Raw genomic sequence first — 21,465 nt, forward strand, 5'->3', positions numbered from 1 at the left:
ACAACACATGACATGAGGTGCACACATGAAGTCAGTATCTACAGGTCATGGCAAGACACTGCTCATATTTTTCACACAAAAGAGGTACATTTTGGATGACTCTTTAACAATTGGGAAAGGTGAACCCTTTCACATTCTTGTTATGATTGTAAATTAGTACATGCATTATAGGAAACAGCATGGAGGCTCCTCAAAAAAAGTTAAAAATAAAATTACCATATAACACAGTAATTACACTATTGGGTATGTATCCAAAGGAAAAGACATCAGTATGGCAAAGAGATATCTGTGTTTCCATGTTTATTGCAGCACCATTTACAATAGCAAAGAATGCAGACAACCTAAGTGTCCATGAACTGATGAACAGATAAAGAAAATGTGATACACATATATCAACCGACTAGTATTCAACCAAAAAAAGAATAAAATCCTGTAATTTGAGCCAGCATGAGTGGAACTGGAGATCATTCTGTTAAATGAAATAAGCCAGGCACAGAAGACAAGTACCACATGGTCTCACTCAGATGTGGGATCTAAAAACCTGGATCTCATAAAAATTGAAAGCAGAATGGTAGTTTTCAGAGGCTGGGGAGAGAAAGGAGGTAGAAGTAAGAAGTCCTGGTGCTCTGTTACTAAAGATAACAGTAATATACTATATACTACAAAAAGTTAGAAGAAAAGATTTTGAATGTTTTTACCATAAATAAATGACAAATGTTTGAGAAATGTTTGCCTTGAATCAAATGCTGCACAATGTATACAATAGCAAAGCCTCATAGGGGGGCTGTGGATAATAGCTCAGTGGGAAAGCATTTACCTAAAATGCGCAAGCTCCTGGGTTCAATCTCCAGCACCCAAAAACATCCAAAATTACATGGTACTCTGTTATAGTTAGTATATAGAATATCCCCTGGAAAAAAAATCCATGTGTTTACAATGTAGAATTTTTAGAGGTGAGGTAATTGATTCAGAAGAGTTATCATCCGTGGTTAAATTCACTGAAGAACTAATGTATTTATGGGTGGAAAGGTTGGCACCTGTGGTGTGGCTAGAGGAAGGGTGTCACTAGTGGTGTAGCATTGGGGACTGTACATGTCCTTCATCTCTTCACCCTGCCCTCTTGCTTCCCACTGCCACATCCTGTGCTCTGTAGATGTGACTGGGCCTAACATGGACTAAACCTCCAGAACTCTGAGCAAAGAAATCTTTCTTCCTCTAAGTTGTGGTCTTCAGGCATTTTGGGTCATAGCAGTGAGAATGCTGACTGTGACATACCTGTACCCCATATGTACAACTTTTGTGGGTTTTTTTGTGTATCAACTAACAATAAGTTCAATAAGCTTAAATGTTTAAAATATAGAACAAAATTTTGTCATTTTCAGGGAAATGGATGGAAGTAGAGAATGTTAGGCTAAAGTGAGATCAGTCAGTCACAGAAAGTTAAAGATCACGTTTTTCACTCATATATGGAAGTTAGGGAGAAAATAGAAAACAAAAATGATTTAAGGTAAATGAGAAGAGAGACCAGAATAAGAGTGGAAGGGGATTGAGAAAAGGAGGTGGGGAGGAGAAAAAAGAGCTTAAGGAAGGAAAGAGTTTAAATAATGTTATGCTATATGCTATAACTACCAATCTCATTAACACATTTGGGCAGGGAAGAAGTAGATCTTGGTGGGATGAGAAGGAAAACACACCAAGTGCTGTGTGTGTATGTTCATAACACTTTGAATTTTACTATGCTGTATAATTACAATGTAATTAAAATATTTTGTGCATGTGGTACTGGGGATGGAACACAGGGGCAATCTACCTCCCAGCTATGCCCCAGCCCTATTTTTTTATGTAGGAAGTTTTTATTTTTATTTTTATTTTTTTATTGGTACACTGTATTCATACATCATAGTGGGATACAAAAGAAAAACTTTTGTAGACTTACATGCACACATCACCAGTCAACCCCCACCCGATCCCCACCCCATTCCCTCCCCATCCCTCCTTCCCATGCTTGGCTTAGTGGTTGACATCTAGTATTATAGCAATTTATCCAAAATTAAAAATGATAATCTCACATAACAGTTTCATTTGTCTGATACCAAGCTTTTGATGACTTAAAGATAACATTTCAATATTTCTTTTTGCTTTCTTTCTTACCAGAGAATATTTTTTCTTTTTTTGGGGGGGAGGTGAAACTATCATATATTTATATATTTATTTTTCAGAAAAAATTTATCCTAATATTGAATATGGACTCTAGATACCCAAAACACCCAGCCCTATTTTTGATTCTTTATTTTGAAATAAGCTCTCACTCAGTTGCGTAGGGCTTTACTAAGTAGCTGAGGCTGGCTGCAAACCCAGATCTTCCTGTCTCAGCCTCCCAAGTACTGGGAGTACAAGCATGCACCACCATGCCCAGTTAAAATTTTCTTTTTAATATTTGGGAAGTGTACCAGAGCCAGTCTGTCAAAAAAAACTAACTTGTATCTCTATTTTTTCAGTGATTTAAAGACTCCCAAATCATTGGTAAGTTCTGCATTAATGAAGTCTGTATTCGCTGATCTCTGTTTCCTAGTCCCACTGTGGAAATTAGAAAGACATTGTAGGAGCCAGGGGTGGTAGTGCACGCTTGTAATCCCGGCATTCGGGAGGCTGAGACCACAACTCAGTGAGACCCTGTTTCAAATTAAAGAATAAATAATAGGGCTGGGAGTGTAGCTCGGAGGTAGAAAGTCTTTGGGTTCCATCCCCAGTACAGAAGGAAAGAAAGAAAGAAAGAAAGAAAGAAAGAAAGAAAGAAAGAAAGAAAGAAAGGAAGGAAGGAAGGAAGAAACTGTAGTAAGCAAAAGCTTTGGTTTCTTGGCAAGAGACTAAACCCAGTTGAGCTGGCTCTGCCTGCCCATGTGGCTGCCTTGATGCTTAGCAGAAGCAACAGAAATACTGCATGGAAGCAGGCAAGAGGTGGTAACAAAGACCCCAGTGTCTGGAGGTGTCCTCAAGGGCCATGGCATACCCTCTTTTAAAACCCACATAGCGGCTCTTTCTGAGAAATATAGGTGTATGGATGAGTCACCTCACCACTTCTCAGCCCAGTGCCCACCATATGCTCTGAGAGCTCTAGATGGCCACCACCTTTCATAAATTTCTGCTCTAATTGTTCTATGAACCCCTGACTTCTAATGAGATTAGCAGTTTTGCTTTATTATGTGCTGGCTTTCAAGAGAAGAAAGTAAAATGAAACACTTGTTATGCCACAGGTGAGGCTGCCTGTGTGTTGGCTATCTACTTTCAACATAAGCTCTCAGTCCCCAAGTTGGCACAGGAGCCTGTGACTCTGTCTTGATGGGGACAGTCTGACACATGGGCAGATAGGAAAGCATAAAACAGAGGTAAGAAAAGAGTAATTAAAACAAGTTGACAACAGAAGAAAAATACTGTTTCTAGTGAAGATTAAAGACTTGTCACCAAGAGTAAAATGATTCTTAGTCCTAGATGAAGTTAGAGTTGACATACAATCATCTCTCAGTATTTGTAGGGGATTGGTTCCAGGAATCCCATCAGACATCACAATCAAGTCCTTTACAGCACTGTATTTGCATAGCGCCTACTATCCTCCCTTGCACTCTAAATCATCTTTAGATTATCTACAAGACCTAATACAATCTAAGTGAGATGTAAATAGTTGCTAGACTATTTTGTTTAGGGAATAATGACAAGGGAGGAAAGCTGAATTTGTAGTGGTTGAATCCTCAAATGCAGAACTTTTGTGTTTAAATTAGAGTTTTCATTGTTTTGAACAAAATACCGAACAAAAAATAACTTAGAGGAGGAAAGGTTTCTTTGGGCTCACAGTTTTAGAGGTTCAGCCCATAGTTGACTGACTCCAAGCAGAAATTGTGGCAGGAAGACATGACAGAAGGATGCAGCTCTCGCGTCAGGGCAGCAAGAAGCAGAGGGGTGAGAGGAGGGCCCCCGCCACGTGTATAGTCCCCACGGCCACTCCCTCAGTGGCCACCTCCCCCAGAGGTATCTGCACTGGAGACACACTCTCAGCCTGTGAGCTCTGGGGGATGCTCCAGACCCAAATCATTTTACTGAGGATATGAGGACCAACTGTATTTAAAAATGGTAGGTCCCTTTTCAATTGAAAGCAATAGATAACTGCATAGCCAACTTCCTTTCTCAGCTTGCCTTTCCTAAAGCCTTAGCTCTGGGGGCGGGGCCTTCGCCAAGCTGCAGCAGTGAAGAAGCCCCAGAATGCAGCCCACAAGGGGCACACACAAGGCCTGGTGCACGAGATGGTGGGTGTCCTGAAGCAGCTAAAGTCCTGCTTGGTGTGTGAACTTCAACTTTTAGGCTCCAGGTAATGTTCTCAGGGGGCCACTTTTCTTGGCTTAGAGTGTCAGGAGTAGAAATGTGAGCTGACTGTGTTGGTTTTCAGTAGGACACTGAAAGTTTTGAATGTGGGAGTAAAAGCAATATAAAATGGCACCAACATCAAAGTAGGTGGCAATAGTAGGAGTTTACTGAATTTTTTTTGTTGTTGTTGTGTGTAGTACTGGGGGTGGAACCCAGGGGCTTTTCTACCTCCATGTTATACTCCCAGACCTATTTTATATTTTATTTGGAAGCAGGGTCTCACTAAGTTGCTGAGAGCCTCACTCAGTAGCTGAGGCTGGCTTAAACCTGTACGGTTCTCCTGTCTCAGCCTCCCAAGTGCTGGGATTACAAGCGTGCGCCACCACACCCGGCTACTGAATTATTTTATATTTTCCCTGACAAATGAGTATGATTTATAACCTGATGATGATAGAATAGAATGGGGTAAGTCCTAAAGCCCTTCTATTCAGGAATAAATCTGACCACTGAAAATACAGGACAACTTGGGTACATTGAGGTCCACAGCTCAAAGGTGACCTTACAGAGCATAGATGGCAATTAGCTTTAATTCCCTAAGCTGGAAGTAACTTTTATTATTTCCTTTAGATTTCTATAAGGAGTGCCTCCATTGTAACCATGTCAGACGACTCCTGGTGCCTCGGCATAAATTACAGTCCTGAAGTGTTTTATTAATTCACCAGCCACAAAAGTAAAATGACAAATAGTAATTGTGGGAGAAAAAAAAACCTACTTTGGGTCTTGGGCTGTGTTTTAAGAGTTCAGCGTAGGCAGTAAAATCCATAACCTTTGGTTGCTGGTGTCTTCTTGGTATTTCTGCTAGTCTCATTTTCTGTACTGGGAATACAGAGATGAAATACACATGATTTGCCTATAATATGCAAGGGAATTTTCTGGAATATTATGTACTCTGATCTCATAATGATGGAAGCAATAATGTCACAGTCCAATATTCCCTCAAGTCACAATAATTTCAGAAACGTCATGTGTAAAACCACAGGGCAATCTCTGATGACTTGTTAAGGGAAGGAAGATTTAATTAAAGTGAGCATAGTTGCCATTAAATTAATAAACAGAAGTACTTAGATCCATAAACCACTTTTCTGCTTTGATGAGGCCTCTTGTGTCCTCGCAAACCCATTACTGTCCTGTGCCTTGACCTACCAGGCACCAAAGAGGATACCACTTTCTGATTTCTTTTATATTTTGCTCCCTGACGTTTTAAAAAGGAAGAAAGAGCATTTTAAATACTAAAGGTGACTCATGATCAAGATGGTCAGTGTTCACGCCACATCCTCTAGAAAGGCAGCCTGCTTGAGCAAAGGAAAGAATGTGCTTTGGGAGTGCAAATCCAGGACCACCCAGGAAGGTCCTCTGGCCGCCTGGATGTGCAGGTCTCTCTGAGTGTCTCTAGAGTGACAGTGGTCTCAGGAAAATGGCTGCTCACCCAGGGGTCCCGGACAGTGAAGGACTTTGCTGTTGGCTACATCCTTGCCTTTCCTCCCTCGAATCTCCACTCCAACCCAGCCAGAGCTCTGGCTTCCTTCCTCTGTGGCTCTGCGGCATCTTACACTGAGCTGGTGGGAGCTCTGTGGGCCCGAGTAAGGAGTGTGGGCTTCTCTCTACTGCAGTGGGGAGCAGCAGAGGGGCCTGCACAGGCCATGAGAAGAGCAGCGTAAGGGGCGAGGGTGCCCGACTGGGCTGTAGCCCTGGAGGTGGCACAAGGTCACACTGGGGAGTACGGTAGGGGGACCTGCCAGGACATTGGTGCTAATGGAACTTCAAGTCTGAAGTCCCTGGAGCAGAGGAGATTCAGTTTGTGACTTGAACCTGACATTGAAGTGTAACTGGAGCAGCCACCTAGAGGGGCAGGAGGGCGGAGGCATCTCTCCCTGGTGCTCTGTGAAAGTTTGCTATGTTATTCTAAGTCTGATTTATATCTGATTTAACTGATTGGTTTTCCACTTGACATTTTGCAAGAGCAATCCTCTTTAAAGGAAAAAAAAAAGCCTCCATCAATCTCTCCAAGCAAGTCTAGAAGAAATGTCAGAAGCTGGAAGGAATTGGGTGATTTTTGTCGGTTAGTCTTTTCCCAAGCATATAACTTTGTACTTAGAACCACATAAACAAAGTGAATAATTTAAGTCCCTGAATGGTTTTCCTTTTTAATACTTAAAGTGACAAGCCACAGGCAATTTCTCCTCGGCCACTTGTTCCTGATGGACTCCTTCTGGAGAAGAAGCTGTGTCACACTTGTGCTCAATTTCTCTTCATGAGTGAATGGGTCTTTTTTTTTTTTTTAGGGTACCCAAAGCAGAGGACTGGGGCTCCTCGGAACGGGTTTGCACCCAAGCCTGACCTTCAGGCCCGGGAGGCCGAGCGGCAGCTGGTACAGCGGCTGAAAGACAGGTGCGAACGGCAGGCCCGGCAACTCGGCCTGGTTCAGGGGGAGCTGAGGAGGGCCATCTGCGGCTTTGACGCCCTGGCAGTGTCCACGCAGCATTTCTTTAGGAAGGTGAGATCGTGTTCAGTGAATGTCAAGGGGTTTCTTATTTGAGGGCCTTGTAGGGAGGGTGGCGATGGCGATCGGCAGCACGCGTTGTAGTTTGGGTGTGGGAATAGAGTTGAGTGTTGATTGACAGGTCATACAGAAGCTCCTGTAGCGTCCTCTAATGTTTAGGGAGCTGAGGTTATCCTCATCTGTCAATGAAAGTGGTCTGGAAGGAGTGATAAATAACCATGATCTCCAAAATAAAAATTATTTAAAAAAAAGGAAAGGATACACATGGGCATTTGTAAGATGGGATCTTTAAAGAAAACAGAACATGGGCTCATTTGCATTTTAAAGAGAGATTCTGGAGTTTCTGTTATTTCATATACAAAGGAGGCAAAGCCGTAGCGACCACTGGCTGTTGATGGGAAGAGAGATGCCCAGAGTCCCACCTCATAATGTCCAGGAAGCTGTACAGGGTGGGTGGGAGCCCTCCCTGTGTCCTCAGTTTGCAGGAGTATTGGTGTCTTCTCAGCCAATGTCTGGGGCTCTTGGGTACATCTGGACACTGAGTCTCTTATTAGCTGTGAAGCAGTTAAGCTTCCCAGCTTCTTATCATGCATGGGAGAGAGGCTGGTGGCAGCCTGGTATCCAACTGTATTCATGCTCCAAATTTCAAGTGTCTGATATGTGCCGGAGGAGGGGGAGAATAAGCATTCACTTTGGGGATTTAAATATTACCAAGGTCTTAGACTATTTTCTGTTGTTATAACAAAACATCTGAGACTGGGTAATGATAAAAAAAAGAGAGGTTTATAATGGCTCACTGTTCTGGAGCTGGAAAGAGTCCAAGAGCTGGTGACAGCATCTACTCAGCTTCTGGTGAGGACTTCGTGCTCCTTCGTATCATGGCAGAAAAGCAGAAGGGCCAGGGTCACATGTGGAGAGAGGGAGGGGACAGGGAGCTGAACAGCCTGAGGACAACCCACTCTCAAGAACTAATCTGTTCCCATGAGAAGTAATCTGACTTCTAGAGAAAGTCATTAATCTCCCTTCAAGGCTCTACCTCCCGATGCCACCACTTTGGTATTCCTATTTCAACAGGAGTTTTGCGGGGGGCAAACCACATCAAGTCACAGCAGTGACTGGGCATTCTGAGCTTTATATATGGACTTTCTGGTATCTACAAGTGGGAAGAAGCCAAGATGCAGTCTGAATGCCTTCCAGATAAGAAAGTGAGCCCACTTAACTTCTGACTAATATAATGATGGAAACAAGAAGAATATTAAGTACCACCATGTCCGCTGGCCTCCTCCTTTATTTATCCTCTAAACCTTAAAGTACAGAAAACTCTGTGGCTTGTATGCTATCCTCCCTACTTCCTGCTCTCAACCTGGAAGCTTAGGCTGTTCTTTTCTGTTTTGTTTAAAGAATTCAGTGACAATAATCATTTATTGATTTGTTGTTATGAGGAATGACAAGATGAATAGGTGGCACTAGAATTTCAGCCTTTCCCCCGGCCAAAATTTTACCAACAACAAATGACCAGTCTGGATTTTATCTCTTTCCAGTTTAGCAACACAGGTGTCAACTGTGAGTGACTAAAGCGGCCATATGCCCACCCCTGCAGAATCAAAGTTAAAAACACATTGCTTTTAGTACCAAAGATGCCTGGCTTGCTATGGAAAATACAGAGCATTTTTCTTACTGGAGAAGGAGTGCTGTAATTTTTGTCTTTTATCTGGATGCATATTTTCCACTGACTATCTATTCTTCAATAAAGAGAAGAAAACAGGGTTATTCATGAAGGTCAGTGATGACATTTATATTGCTGTTCTACCTGCTCTGGAATTCTTGGTTCCCAGGTACCATCCACAGAGTCACCCAAACCCTTGAGGAAAGTTTCTTATGGGTAGACCTGTCAGTAGAACCGACACATCATATTGGTGATGTGTGTTATATTTTATAAGTTGAAATTTGGAACCCACCTATGGCATCATAGCAAAGGAGAAAGATACTGTGCCAAAATTAAGGGCCAGGTCTCACTGTTTCATTTCTATGACCCCAGGAAATTACTTGTTGGCTAATGGGCCAAGAGCTCTCTTTACCTCCCTCCTGCCTGCTGCACTGGGCCTGACTTGTCAGCATCCTGGATGGGGGATGTGCATCTCATTTGCTTTTCAGTAACTAGCAACTCCAGACAGGCCCCTGAAACGATCATCTCACCATCTGTACCATCCATCTTTTTCTGTCTTTCTGATTACTACTCTTTCTCCAGATAGACCTAGACGGGGGGGTGGGGGAAACACAGTTTAAAAAGATAACTCTCTAAAACCTGGCTTCCACGCAGGTTGTCCAGTGTATTCCACTTGGTTTGCCAGGAACACCAAATTAGATCAGGAGGTAAGACGTGGGGTGGAACACCTGAGAGAAGAGAAACAGGGCAGCCTCAAAACCTCCAGTGATTGAGCCCTCTGGGGATTTCAGAGCCAGGGAGCCTAGGATTCCCACATCACTCCAGTGGGAACTGGATGCGCTACTGCTGTGTGCGAGAAGCGGTCAGAGCTGAGCGTGCCAGCTGAGAGGAATCCTGGTCTCAGCAGCCAGCCTACAAGAGCAGTCATTTTTGTCCATTTGGTTAGAAGGCCCACCAGGACTCCAGCCTGTAAGAAAGGCATATGTACTTTTGTACCCATCATGCAAAGCAAGACATCCATCTGGAAAGCATGGCAGAGTGCAGAGAGTTGCTAGCCTAGCCAAGAGTAAACACCACCTCTGCCCCCATCCAGCAGAGCCCAAGCAAGTCCCCAGCCTCTGAGAGCCGGTCATCACCACTGATAAGAATAGCATACTTGTAGCTGGGCGTGATGGCGCAAGCTTGTAATCCCCGAGCTTGGGAGGCGGAGACAGGAGGATCGCACAGGTTCAAAGCCAGCCTTGCTGGCTTAAGAGACCCTGTTTCCAAATAAAAATATATAAAATAGGTCTGGGAGTGTAGCCTGGAGGTAGAATGGTTTTCAGGAACCCCAGTACCACACACACACACACAAAAGAAGAATAGCGTACTTGTCCTTGTTGGCCTCCCCTGTCTGAGCCCCCTCTGAACACTCAGCAATTGCTGAGTCTTGACTTCCTCCACTTCAAATAGAATTATGGGCCGGGCGTGGTGGCGCACGCTTGTAATCCCTGTGCTTGGGAGGCGGAGACAGGAGGATCGCGCTGGTTCAAAGCCAGCCACTCTGGCTTAAGAGACCCTGTTTCCAAATAAAAAGTTAAAAAATAGGTCTGGGAGTGTAGCCCATGGGAGTATAGCCCGGAGGTAGAAGGGCTTCCAGGAACCCCAGTACCACCAAAAAAAAAAAAAAAAAAAAAAAATAGAATTATGGATACCTCTTCAAGCTAGGCGTGGTGGCACACGCTTGTAATCCCAGCGTTTAGGAGGCTGACACTGGAGGACGGCAGTTTGCAGTCAGCTTCAGCTACTTAGGCCTTTCACAACTCAGTGAGATCCTGTTTCAAAAATAAAAAAGACTAGAAAATAGGGCTGGGGGTGTAGCTCAAAGGTACGATGCCCCTGAGTTTCATCCCCAGTACCAAAATATAAACAAATAAAAAGACTGAAAAGTAGGGCTGGGGGTGTAGCTCGGAGGTACAATGCCCCTGGGTTCCATCCTCAGTACTAAAAAATTAAAATTACAAAAAAAGGATACCTCTTCATGGGGACATTGTGAGGAGGTAATAGGGCAAAGGCACATTTTGAGCGATATTCAGTAACATGTTCTATTTTTAATGCCCTGTGTTTCATCCCCAATACTGACAAGACACACTATAAGCGCTCTGCTTTCAAATTCCATGTTTCATTTTGGGATTCAACATGTATGATAGTGTAAAGTGAACACATCACTCACACATCCAAGCCACTCATATTTCATCACTTAGGTTGAACATTCCTAATCTGAAATCCAAAATTCTGAACTTTTCCTTGGGAAAGGGTTTACTGGGAATTGAACCCAGGGATGTTCGGCCTCTGAGTTCCACCCCCAGCCCTTTTTATTTTTATTTTTATTTACTATTTTGAAACAGAGCTCTGCTAAATTGCTAAGAGGTTTCCTAAGTTGCTGAGGCTGGCCTTGAACCTGAGATCCTTCAGTCTCAGCCTCCCAAATACTGGGGTTATAGGCAAACACCAGGATCCTACATCTTTTGGATACTGAAAGGATGCCACAAGTGGAAAATTTCATAATGATCTCATGTGACTGGTTATAATCAAAACATAGGTCTACTTTTAAAACATTATATAAAATTTCCCTCAGACTATACATATAGGGTATATATGAAACATAAATGGATTTTGTGTATAGACTTGGGTTCCACTTCCAAGGTATCTCATTATATAAATGCAAAATTCTAAAATCTGAAAAAAAATCTGAAATGCAAAAAAATTCCAAATAAAAAATACTCCTGGTCTAAAGCATTTCAGGTGTGAATAAGGGATCCTCAACCTGCATAGTGTATGTAAAGGGTTTGTCCTGGAATATACTTTAAGAATAGAAATAGCCAGGCATGGTTAGGCTAAGACAGGAGGATCCCAGGTTCATAGAGCCTCAGCTACTTAGTGAGACCTTGTTTCAAAAATAAAGAATAAAATAGGGCTGAAGATGTAGCTCAGAGGTGGAATGCCCTTGAGTTCATTCCCCAGTTTCCCCCCCCCCACACACACACACACAAAGAGTAGAAATAAACCAGGCATCACACCTGCAATCCCAATATTTGGGAGGCCGAGACAGGAGGATTTCAGGTTGGAGACCAACATCAGTAACTTTGCAAAATCTTGTTTCAAAATAAAAAAAAAATAAAAAGAGATGGAGGTGTAGCTTAGAGGTAGAATGCCCCCGTGTTTAATCCTTAGTATGAAGAAGAAAAAGAAAAGGAAGATGGGGGAGGGGATGGAGGAGGAGGAAGAAGAATAATAGAAATAATTATTCTTTTAGCTCTTCGGTTGTTTCAATATATTTATTTTCCTGAATGTGCTGATGCAAATAAGGATGTATTGGAAATAAGCGTCATCACTAGAGAAAAGTTTAGCAGCAGATAGGAATCTTCTGCTTCTGTCCAGTGCTCACAGTCCTGGCAGAGTGGCGCGTGGATGTCCTCATACCTGACAGGTCCTCAGCCCAGCGTCCGGGGATCTAAGATGCCACATGGAGGTGCCAACACCAGCCTCACACTTGCGTTGGTTCCAGGCAGCTCTGCCCTGCAGCAAAGGCACGTCCTGTCAACAGGCCAAAGAGATCTGCTCAAATCTGTTCCCGGACCTCTGGGTGGTGTAATAATGAGTGTGACTCTCGGGGACTCACACTTCTCAGAGTCCAGAGTAGGGTGGAGGGGTCTGAATCTCTCTTCCTGAGGAGTTGCTGGGATGTGACTCTCTAGCACCCCCTGATGGTTAGTCCATGAAACAATCCAGACGATGGTCCCTCTGTACAAGTGAGAAGCCTGAGTTATATATTTATTACATGTGAGAGTATATTTATTTTCATTTTATTTAGTATGGTTTGTTACATTTTTTATCACTTTTTAGCTATTGTTTAATAGCTAAGGTAGAAAAGTCATGAAAATTTAACATTGAGCATTACTGGACTGTTAGTTTTCCATTATTATAACAAAATTCCTGAGATAATCATTTTTTTGTGTGTGTGGGTCTGGAGCTGGAACCCAGGGGCACTCGACCTCCAAGCTACACCCTCTGGCCTATTTTTTATTCTTTTATTTTGAAACGGGGTCTCACTAAGTTGCAGAGGGCCTCACTAAGTAGCTGAAGCTGTCTGCGAACCGCAATCCTCCAGTCTCAGCCTGCCGAAAGCTGGGATTACAAGCGTGCGCCACCACACCCAGCTGAGATAATCAATTTATAAAGACAAAATGTCTCCTCTAGCTCACAGGTTTAGCTGTTCCAGGCCATGGTCAATTGGTCCTGTTGCTTTGGGCCTGGGACGGGCAGCATGTCATGGCAGGAAGGCATGATGGAGCAAAGTTGCTCACGTTAGGAGCCAGGAAAGAAAGAGAAAAGGGAAGGGGTCCCCCAGTCTCCTGCAGAGGCCTGGTCCCAGCTACCTGAGACCTCCCACTCAGCCCCTCCCTTAAAGGTTCCTCCACCTCCCAATAGCGCAACCTGGGAACAAGCCTTTAACACACTGGCCTTTCAGGAACGTTCCAGATACAAACCTCTGCATGTATTTTCTAAGCTTAGTAAACATTAATAATGCATCCGCTTCCTTCTGCCCAAAGTATTTAATAATATTGGTTTTACCATTTGTCTTTTATTATACATTTTTTTAATGCAGAAGAGTGGAAAGAAGAATGCCCAAGTGCTCATTATCTATATTTGACACTTATTCCACTACGTGATTTGTTGTTGTCAATCGGGGTATATATGTTATATATTTAAAGTTCAACCCTTCAAGCTCACTTCATTTGCATCAGTGGAGGATCACCGTCAATGCTTCCAATGCTGCCTCTGCCATACGAAGGATCTTAAAAACCAAAAAGCCTAAATAACAACAGAGCTCCCACTGACGGACCATCTGCTGTGCTCTAGATTATTTATATACATTATTTAAACCCTTAAAACGATTCTAACTGGTGTAGATATTGTCATGTGACATTTGGAGAGCTGAGGCTCAGGGAGATTGTGCATCCCTCTGAAGACAACGTACTTAGAAAGGAATGCAGCAGGATACACACACGAGCCAGTCCACACCGAACCCCTATGTGTTTCCATTATGTGAAGGTGCTAGATTTCCTCTTCCCTTAACCCTCAAGGTGCTCTTGATTTGGGTAAGAAGAGGCTGGGGCACAATTGCAAAAACAAGTGAAACAGTAATCTCAAAGTTGCACAGCATACTAACAAAAAATAACCTAAGGAGATATTTAATCTGCTGCCATTGAAAAATGTTTAAAACTCTGCCAGCCTCAGTGGCACATGCCCATAATCCAATATGTGGGAGGCTGAGACAGGAGAATTGCAGGTTTGAGACCAGCCTCAGCAATTTAGCAAGATTCTCGGCAACCTAGCAAGACCCTGTTTCAAAATTATAAAATAAAAAAGGGCTTGGGTGTAACTAGGAGGTAGAATGCGTCTGGGCTCAATCCCTAGTATCACCAAAAAAAAAAAAAAAAAAAAAAAAAAAAACCTGAACAAAATAAAATTCTATGCATTTAGGGGAAAGCCTGATGATTCGGCAACTTGCAGGAGGCAGGATGGAGCAAGGGGGGACCTGGGGTGAGACAAGAGGAAGGAAGGGCACACCTGGACCTGCTCTCTACAGAGCGAGGCCCTCCCTATCAGCAAGCCCCAGTTAACCTGACCATTTTATCAGCAGAGATCTAGGCCTGGAGGGCTGCTCTGTGCAATGATTCCTCTAACCACCAGGCAGCTCCCCTTGGTGCTGCAGGCTGGGCCTTATCTTTCCCACCCCACAGCACAAGCCTCTGCTCTTGGATCAGGACAGGGGTGCATGCTAAAGGGGAGGAAAGAAAAGACAGAGATGGAATGCTTCCGTAAAACAAATGCTTGCTTGGTTTAGCCACTTAATGCATTCACATTTTAAATGCAGGGATTTGTGAGCACGAATGTCTACCCTCAAGCCCTTAAAGCAGGAGAGAAGCCATTATGACCACCAGCCTAAGGAATTCCTATTTCAGAAACATGCCCTAAGTGAGGCTATCTGTGCAGTAATTACATCTGATCAGAACTGGAAACAGTAACCTCTTTGTGACTCCCTAAATCCTCAGAAGGGCCTGTAAAAATAGTGTTTCCTGCCCCCCATGAACAGTGCCCCCGATTATCTGCTCTTCCCTTAATTTATCTCCAGTCACCAAAGGCTTGAAGAAAGCGTGGGAATGTCAGCCAGGCTTTCTGGCAGTTGCGCAGCACCGGGGCCATGGGGAGCTCTGGCCAAGTGGTGGCTCCAGGTAAACTGACGGTACAGTCACTGTGGTCCTGAAAGCCATGTGTCACAGAGTGGTGTTCCTATAGTGGAGTGTTTGCTTTTTCTATCGGGACTCTGGCTGAAGGGATTTCATAGCACACCCCCAAACATCAAGATATGCCCTAAATCAAAGGACAGCATCCCCCAGCTATGACCAAGTAGCTCTTTGAAGTAATAACACCCAGCCTGGGGTGTCAACAGTGGAAAACGTCACAGCAGGTAGAAAATAAGACTCAGACACAAACCTTCTGAACTTTTATCGGGGGTTCCTAATTTTGGAGCCTGATAAAATTCAACTGTGTTGGAACTGAGCATGTTAACTTCAAAAGATGCATTAAGAATTGGTACTTGACTGAGGTAAAAAAAAAAAAAAATTGCTGCCATTGCTGAATCCTCTTACCCTTTGTGATAAATGGTCCATTTTTTTTTTCAAATGAAATGATATTTTTTGAGGGCAGATGAATCCACTGGAGGGAGAAAAATAAGTTTCACCAGTCACGTTGATGGGGTTTTGTTTGTTTGGGTAGTAGAGGTCAAGTCCAGAGGTATTCTACCTTCAAGGTATACCCTAAACTCAATTTTATTTTTTATTTTAAAGCAGAGTCTCACTAGGTTACTGAGGATCTTGCTACTGAGGTTGGTCACAAACCTGTGATCATCCTGTCTCAGCCTCCCAAGCACTGGGATTTTAGGTGCCCAACACCATGCCCACTTTGGAAAAGTGACCTGCTTGGCCTCCCAGAACCCAGGTGGGCAGCTGATGAAAATGGCTTGTGATAAAAGTGCCCGTATGCCTTTAAAATCCTCTGAGATGCAGGATTTGGTGTGGTCCTCCTGCAAGCCAGAGGACTTTGTAGACCCGTGGCCTCTGCAGATATCAAAGCCTTGACTTAAATGCCACTGGAAACTTAACTTTTAAATCAGTTAAATGCTGAAAACTCCCCTTTGAATAAAAACAAACAGAAGGAATGATAATTTTAAAAACTGATTACTGCCTGAATAGAGAAGGTATAGTTGCCTTGGCCCCAAAACCTCTTCCCTGTGAGAAATGGGCTCATTAACTTTCCTGGAGCTCAGTTTTTCTAGAAAATGGAGTTTCTAAGAGAGAAGGGGTTCTCAGACCCTGCAGTCTATGGTTTAATTCAGCACCTCTGAGAGGCTTGCTATCATTAAATATCGGGAACAGCTCAGTTCTTCCTAGGTGTGGGGGGGGCTTGCCTGGGCATCCACCTGCTGGTCCTACAGCCTAATTTAACCCACACCTGTGATGCGACTGTCCCAGTTTGAAAAGTATGTTGGATGATTCTTGGGGGGGGGGAATAATTTAAGTAAAAAACTTTGGCAGAACATGAACAGTTTCGAGGGACGTTATTATTTCCTCCAGTTCAGGGACATCACCTACACAAAGAGACAAAGAGATGGTTATCCATGGATGCCTAATAAGGCAGAGCCCTCTCCTTGCCCCTGTCTGGCCTCTGGTTTCTGGAAGGCATACGAGATGTGGTGGTTTTGTTGTGGATTTCCATCTGGAACTAGAACTGCCCCTCTACTGCCTCAGTCCATGAGTCTACATCCCTCCTCAGTACACACACTCTCTCAACTATCTCTGCTTCCAAAGATGGTGAGCTATCTGCCCTTCAACACCCACGGATGAAATGGCAGGTCTGGAAGCTAAGTTGCAGGCCCTGCCTTCCAGTTCTGGGGCTGAGATACTTATTCAACTCACTGGAGAACCCAGCGGATGGGTTAAGATGTGGTGTTAAGAGAGGCCAGCTGTAGTTAAGTACCAGAGACAGCAAAAAAAAAAAAAAAAAAAAAAAAAAAAAAAATAGGCCCTAGGAAGGAGCCGGCGCCCCCAGCCAGGTGACTGCAGCCCTTCCCAGAGCTGGGATGTTTGTGAATGCACCTGAGGAAATAGGTAAGCTGTCCGCAGGCAGAGATGGGGACTCGGGCATCCCAGGCAGCACAAAGAGTCTGAGCAGAGTGGCACCGCACAGAGAAAGAGCAGGTGGCCCCGCAGAGGGGAGCGAGTCCAGTTTCCCTAGAGCTCACAGCAAGAGGCTGACCGCAGGGGCGAAGCTGTAGTTTGGGGCCTTGAATAGCTAGTAAAGACAGTCTATTTGAGATTGTCAGAAGGCACCGAGAAGGTTTTGGACCGAACACCAAGTATTGTAAGCTGCATTTTAGGAAGATTAATATGAAAGTTGAGTATGAAATGGGTGACAGAAAACTCCAGTGGGGGGGGGGGGGCGCAGTGGGGGCGGTTTGCAGAGGGCAATGCACCAGGTGCTATATACGTACATGTTTGTAGCACTTTGAATCTCAACTATAATGTATAATTACATCGCACCAATAAAAATATAAAAAGAAAGAAAGAAAACTCCAAGCAGAGAAAACAAAGAGGGGCCTCTACTAGTAGAACAATAACCCAGGCAAGAAGCGAGAAGGGTCAGGGTCTTGATGGAAAAGAGAGAGCAGAGAAAAGAACTGACCTGTCAGTTTAGTGGATGGGGGAGGGCTTAACATCTGATGTTAAAAAAATGCCCAGGTGACAAAAAACGACCCCCCCCCCCAGCCCCAACAACACACAGATATCACAGAGCTGGAATGTTAGTGCTAAGATGATGGTGATTATGTTTATACAGAGCTCAGAAATGTGTTAAGAGGTCATAGGGTCCCTTTAAGAAATGTCTCAGTGGTAAAGCATTTGCTTACCATGTGCTGGGGCCCTGGGTTTGATCCACAGTACCAAGGATTTTTTAAAAAGGAAAGGAAAGGAAGAAAGGGAAGAAAAATGTCAGGAAATAGACATTTTATGCACCTATGAACCCCCAAGGGAAATAAAGCAACAGCTATAGGGATAGGCATATTTCAGAAATACTTTTTTTTTTTTTTTTTTTTTTTTTTTTGCGGTACTAGGGATGGAACTCAGGGGAACTCTACCTCCTAGCTACACCCCCTGCCCTATTTTGTATTCTTTATTTTGAAACAGGGTCTCACTGAGTTGCAGAGGGCCTCACTAAGTAGCTGAGGCTGTCTGCGAACTGCAATCTTCCTGTCTCAGCCTCCCAAATGCTGGGATTACAAGCATGCGCCACCACGCCTGGCTCCAGAAGTATACTTCTAACTCAGGCATCACCTATCCTTTTGAAATTCAGGAAATGAAGTCTGGAAGCCCATCTCGCGTTTGGGCGGTATCCTAGTCTCTCCCATCTTCTTCGTAAATTTTATTGCAGCCGTAAATTGCTGCTCCTCTGGCGGTATTCAGCGTCACATCTCTGCCGTCCTGCGTGTGCTGGCTGCGTTCAGGCAGGCTCCCTCTGGGGCTGGAACCGTGCCCTGTGCTGATTTCCAGATTTTTTTTCTGCGTAATGGCGCCTGGGATCGCCATCTACAAAGGAGCTAAACAGAGGTTGAGATGTCAGGAGAGGAAAGATGCTCAAGAGAAGCAGATGGGGCATCGTTTACGCTAAAATGACATGAGGGCTGAGATTGGCAGGGTCCTGTGCACCTAAGAGTCCCTAAGTCCCGGGACAGTGTCTGGGGAGGCTTCTGCACTTTGGGGCAGGAGCAGGGCGCCCAAGGAGGCAGGAGGTGGCGAGAAAGGCTGGGGAGGTGGAACCCCATTTCAGGGAAGCCAAGATGGAGAGTGAGGAAGTACCCTAATACCTGACAGTTTGAGGGGAGTATCTGTAATGAGGTGAGAACGGGCAGATTTTCCCGGTTCCTCTATAATCAAGTGGTTTAGCAAAGCGTGGCCCCTTTCGGCCCAGCGTGAAACCGGCATTATGCCCTGTGAGAAGGAGCAATGGCGCCATCTACAGGGCACTGTGGGGAAATGAAACTCTGTGCTCCTAGAAGAGAAATCACACCTTCAATTCTAAGGAACTGTAAACAAAGCCTTGCTGGTCTCCTCTCCCGCGTTCACTAAAGCGTGACTCAACAGACCCGCTTCTTCCACAAACTTAATTGAAACTAGGTTTGAAATAAAAAACACACAGCTCCCTTCGTTTTTCATTTTATTCCTGACAATTATATTACTAAGACAGAATAAGATTTATGTAGTACACTGGAAGCAATTTGCCTATGATATAATTCATAAAAAGCAATTATATACTGTGCAAACCTAACAGTCAAGGGGATCCACACCTGTCATTTAGTCCCTGCAGAGAATAAAAGTCCAGCATTTCTGCCCTCCTAAGAACAGAAAGAGAAACATTTAAAATCCCAAAGTAGGGAACTCTATTACCAAAAGTGTTCTCAAAGGCAAAGACCGAGTAATGTACTGATAAATTGGATTCAAGGTGATATTCTTTCCCAAGTTCTTCTTCAGCAGTATTTCTCCAATTTTTGTTTTTATCTGAGAGACATCCAGAGCCAGAGTCTGTATTTAAAACAAAACAAAACATGAAGGAGGCAGACAAAAAGGTGGGTGAGCAAATAGAATGGATGAAAAACAATCACAAGGATGGGACGTGTCATCTTCACGATTTCAATAACCACTTTAAAGGTGAGGGGCCTAAACACCAATTAAGAACCAGGGCTGGTGATGTCACTGGACGGTAGAGCACTGAGGCCCTGGGTTCAATCCCCAGTACTCCAGGAATAAATAAGACAGAGGTAGTTAAAAATTACTTAAGAGCCCAACTATACAGCCAAGTGGTGCATGCCTGTAATCCCAGTACTGGGGAGGCTGAGACAGGAGGATCACAGGTTCGAGGCAGCCTTAGCAATTTGGTGAGGCCCTCAGCAACTTAGCAAGACCCTGTCTCCAAATGAAAATAAAATATGGCTAAGGGGTGTATCTTAGAAGTAGAATATCCTTAGTTCAATCTCCAGCACTACAAAAGAAAGAACCTTGCTGTTGCAGGGGATAGGTTGGGGGAGGAAAGGTGTGTGATGTGAAATAATCCCCCACCACCACCATACACACAGAGACAAACAGAAAAACCGTGGATTCTTGTCCTAAGCTAAGAATAAGTATTCATCGCTTGGACAGCTGCTGCAGATTTAAAGAAGTTTATTAAAAAGATAGAAATATAGAGATAGTTACAGCCCTGTGCCAGAGCAAGGCACAGGGGGGCAATTCGAGCGAAAATGCCAACAAACTCCAGTTTCCTGAATTTTTATCCTGTCTAAGTCCAGCAGGTCCCTCTGATTTTGGAGATCATGTTACACCTTATCGCCCGCCCCGGCTCTGCTTCTGTTATCTCTCCAGCCGAATTTATGGCCTAAAGGGGGAGACATCTCTGTCTCCAAACACAGGCCCAGATTTATGGCCTGAGAGGGAGGCATCTCTGTCTCCAGACACAGGCTTTTACCTTTCGTCTTCTCCCCCAAAATGTGTTAAATTGTTCTTAGGAATGCAAGGACATGTTAGCTTAACCCTGGCTTTCTTAGTAAAGAAGACATATTTCAAGATTGGACATCTTTCCCAGTATTGACACATTAATACATTTTAAAACTCTCTTCCCAATACCAGTACATTTGCTATATGTTCTTTATTAAAAAATTTAAATCTAAAGTTCAAATTAAAAGTAAAGACATAGCCGGGAGTGGTGGCGCACTCTTGTAATCCCCGCGCTTGGGATGCAGAGACAGGAGGATCACGCAGGTTCAAAGCCAGCCGCTTGCGCTGGCTTAGGAGACCCTGTTTCCAAATAAAAATGTAAAAATAGGTCTGGGAGTGTAGCCCGGAGGTAGAAGGGCTTCCAGGAACCCCAGTACCACCAAAAAAAAAAAAAAAAAAAGTAAAGACATAGAGATAAATACATTGCTAACACTATTCAAAAGAGAGGTAAGCTGGGCATGGTGGCGCACCCTTGTAATCCCCTGCTTGGGAGGCGGAGATAGGAAGATCATGCAGGTTTGAAGCCAGCCTCACTGACTTAAGAGACCATGTTTCCAAAGAAAATATAAAAATAGGTCTGGGAGTGTAGCCTGGAGGGTAGCCTGGAGGTAGAAGGTTCCATTCCCAGTACCACCAAAGGGAGAGAGAGAGAGAGAGAGAGAGAGAGAGAGAGAGAGAGAGAGAGAGAGGGAGAGAGAGGGAGAAATGTAAAATAACTTTATTAATTTTAGATGAAGCAGACTTCAGAAAAGGAAGATTATCGGGAATAAAGAGGAATACCGCATAATAATAAAGGGGTCAATTCTCCAAGGTGTAAAAATCACAAAGGTGGATATTGATATTGCAGGCTGACTGTTGAGTTCCAGTGATGTGTACATTCAGGTGATGTTCAACTATTATAGTGTAAGCTCTGCTGCTTCAAACTCAAAAGTCTGCTGAAAAGCATTAAATATTAAAGGAAAAAACTGACTGTCAACACCAGCTGTGTTCTGGACACTGCTATGCTCCTTATTTTTTGTGCACAATATCTCTAATCTTCACATGATCTTTCTGATGTAGCTTGATACCTGCTTTATAGATAATTCACGGTGTTTGCATCTAATAATATTTTGCTTATTATTGCCTTCACTTATCACATACCTGCTAGGTCTCAGAATAATAAAATGGATATCACATAGGTTCTCCATTCGAGAAAATTCCAGCCAAATATCCCACCTAGTAGTTGGGAAGACCCATTT

At 43.8% G+C, this 21,465-nt stretch overlaps 1 protein-coding gene across 3 annotated transcripts in view; it reads left to right on the forward strand.

Annotated features, from left to right (window-relative positions):
• MTUS2 (microtubule associated scaffold protein 2) overlaps positions 1 to 21,465 on the forward strand; it is a gene marked incomplete at both ends in the record, with an annotated part of 419,292 nt that overhangs the window by 273,184 nt on the left and 124,643 nt on the right. For all 3 annotated transcript variants that reach the window (XM_080688795.1, XM_080688796.1, XM_080688797.1), the window contains one exon: positions 6,699 to 6,910. In XM_080688795.1, coding sequence (XP_080544921.1) covers positions 6,699 to 6,910 — 212 coding nt within the window. The remainder of the gene's footprint in view (positions 1 to 6,698; positions 6,911 to 21,465) is intronic.

Source organism: Muscardinus avellanarius (genome assembly GCF_963383645.1).
Source record: "Muscardinus avellanarius genome assembly, chromosome: 2".
NCBI classification, from domain to species: domain Eukaryota; kingdom Metazoa; phylum Chordata; class Mammalia; order Rodentia; family Gliridae; genus Muscardinus; species Muscardinus avellanarius.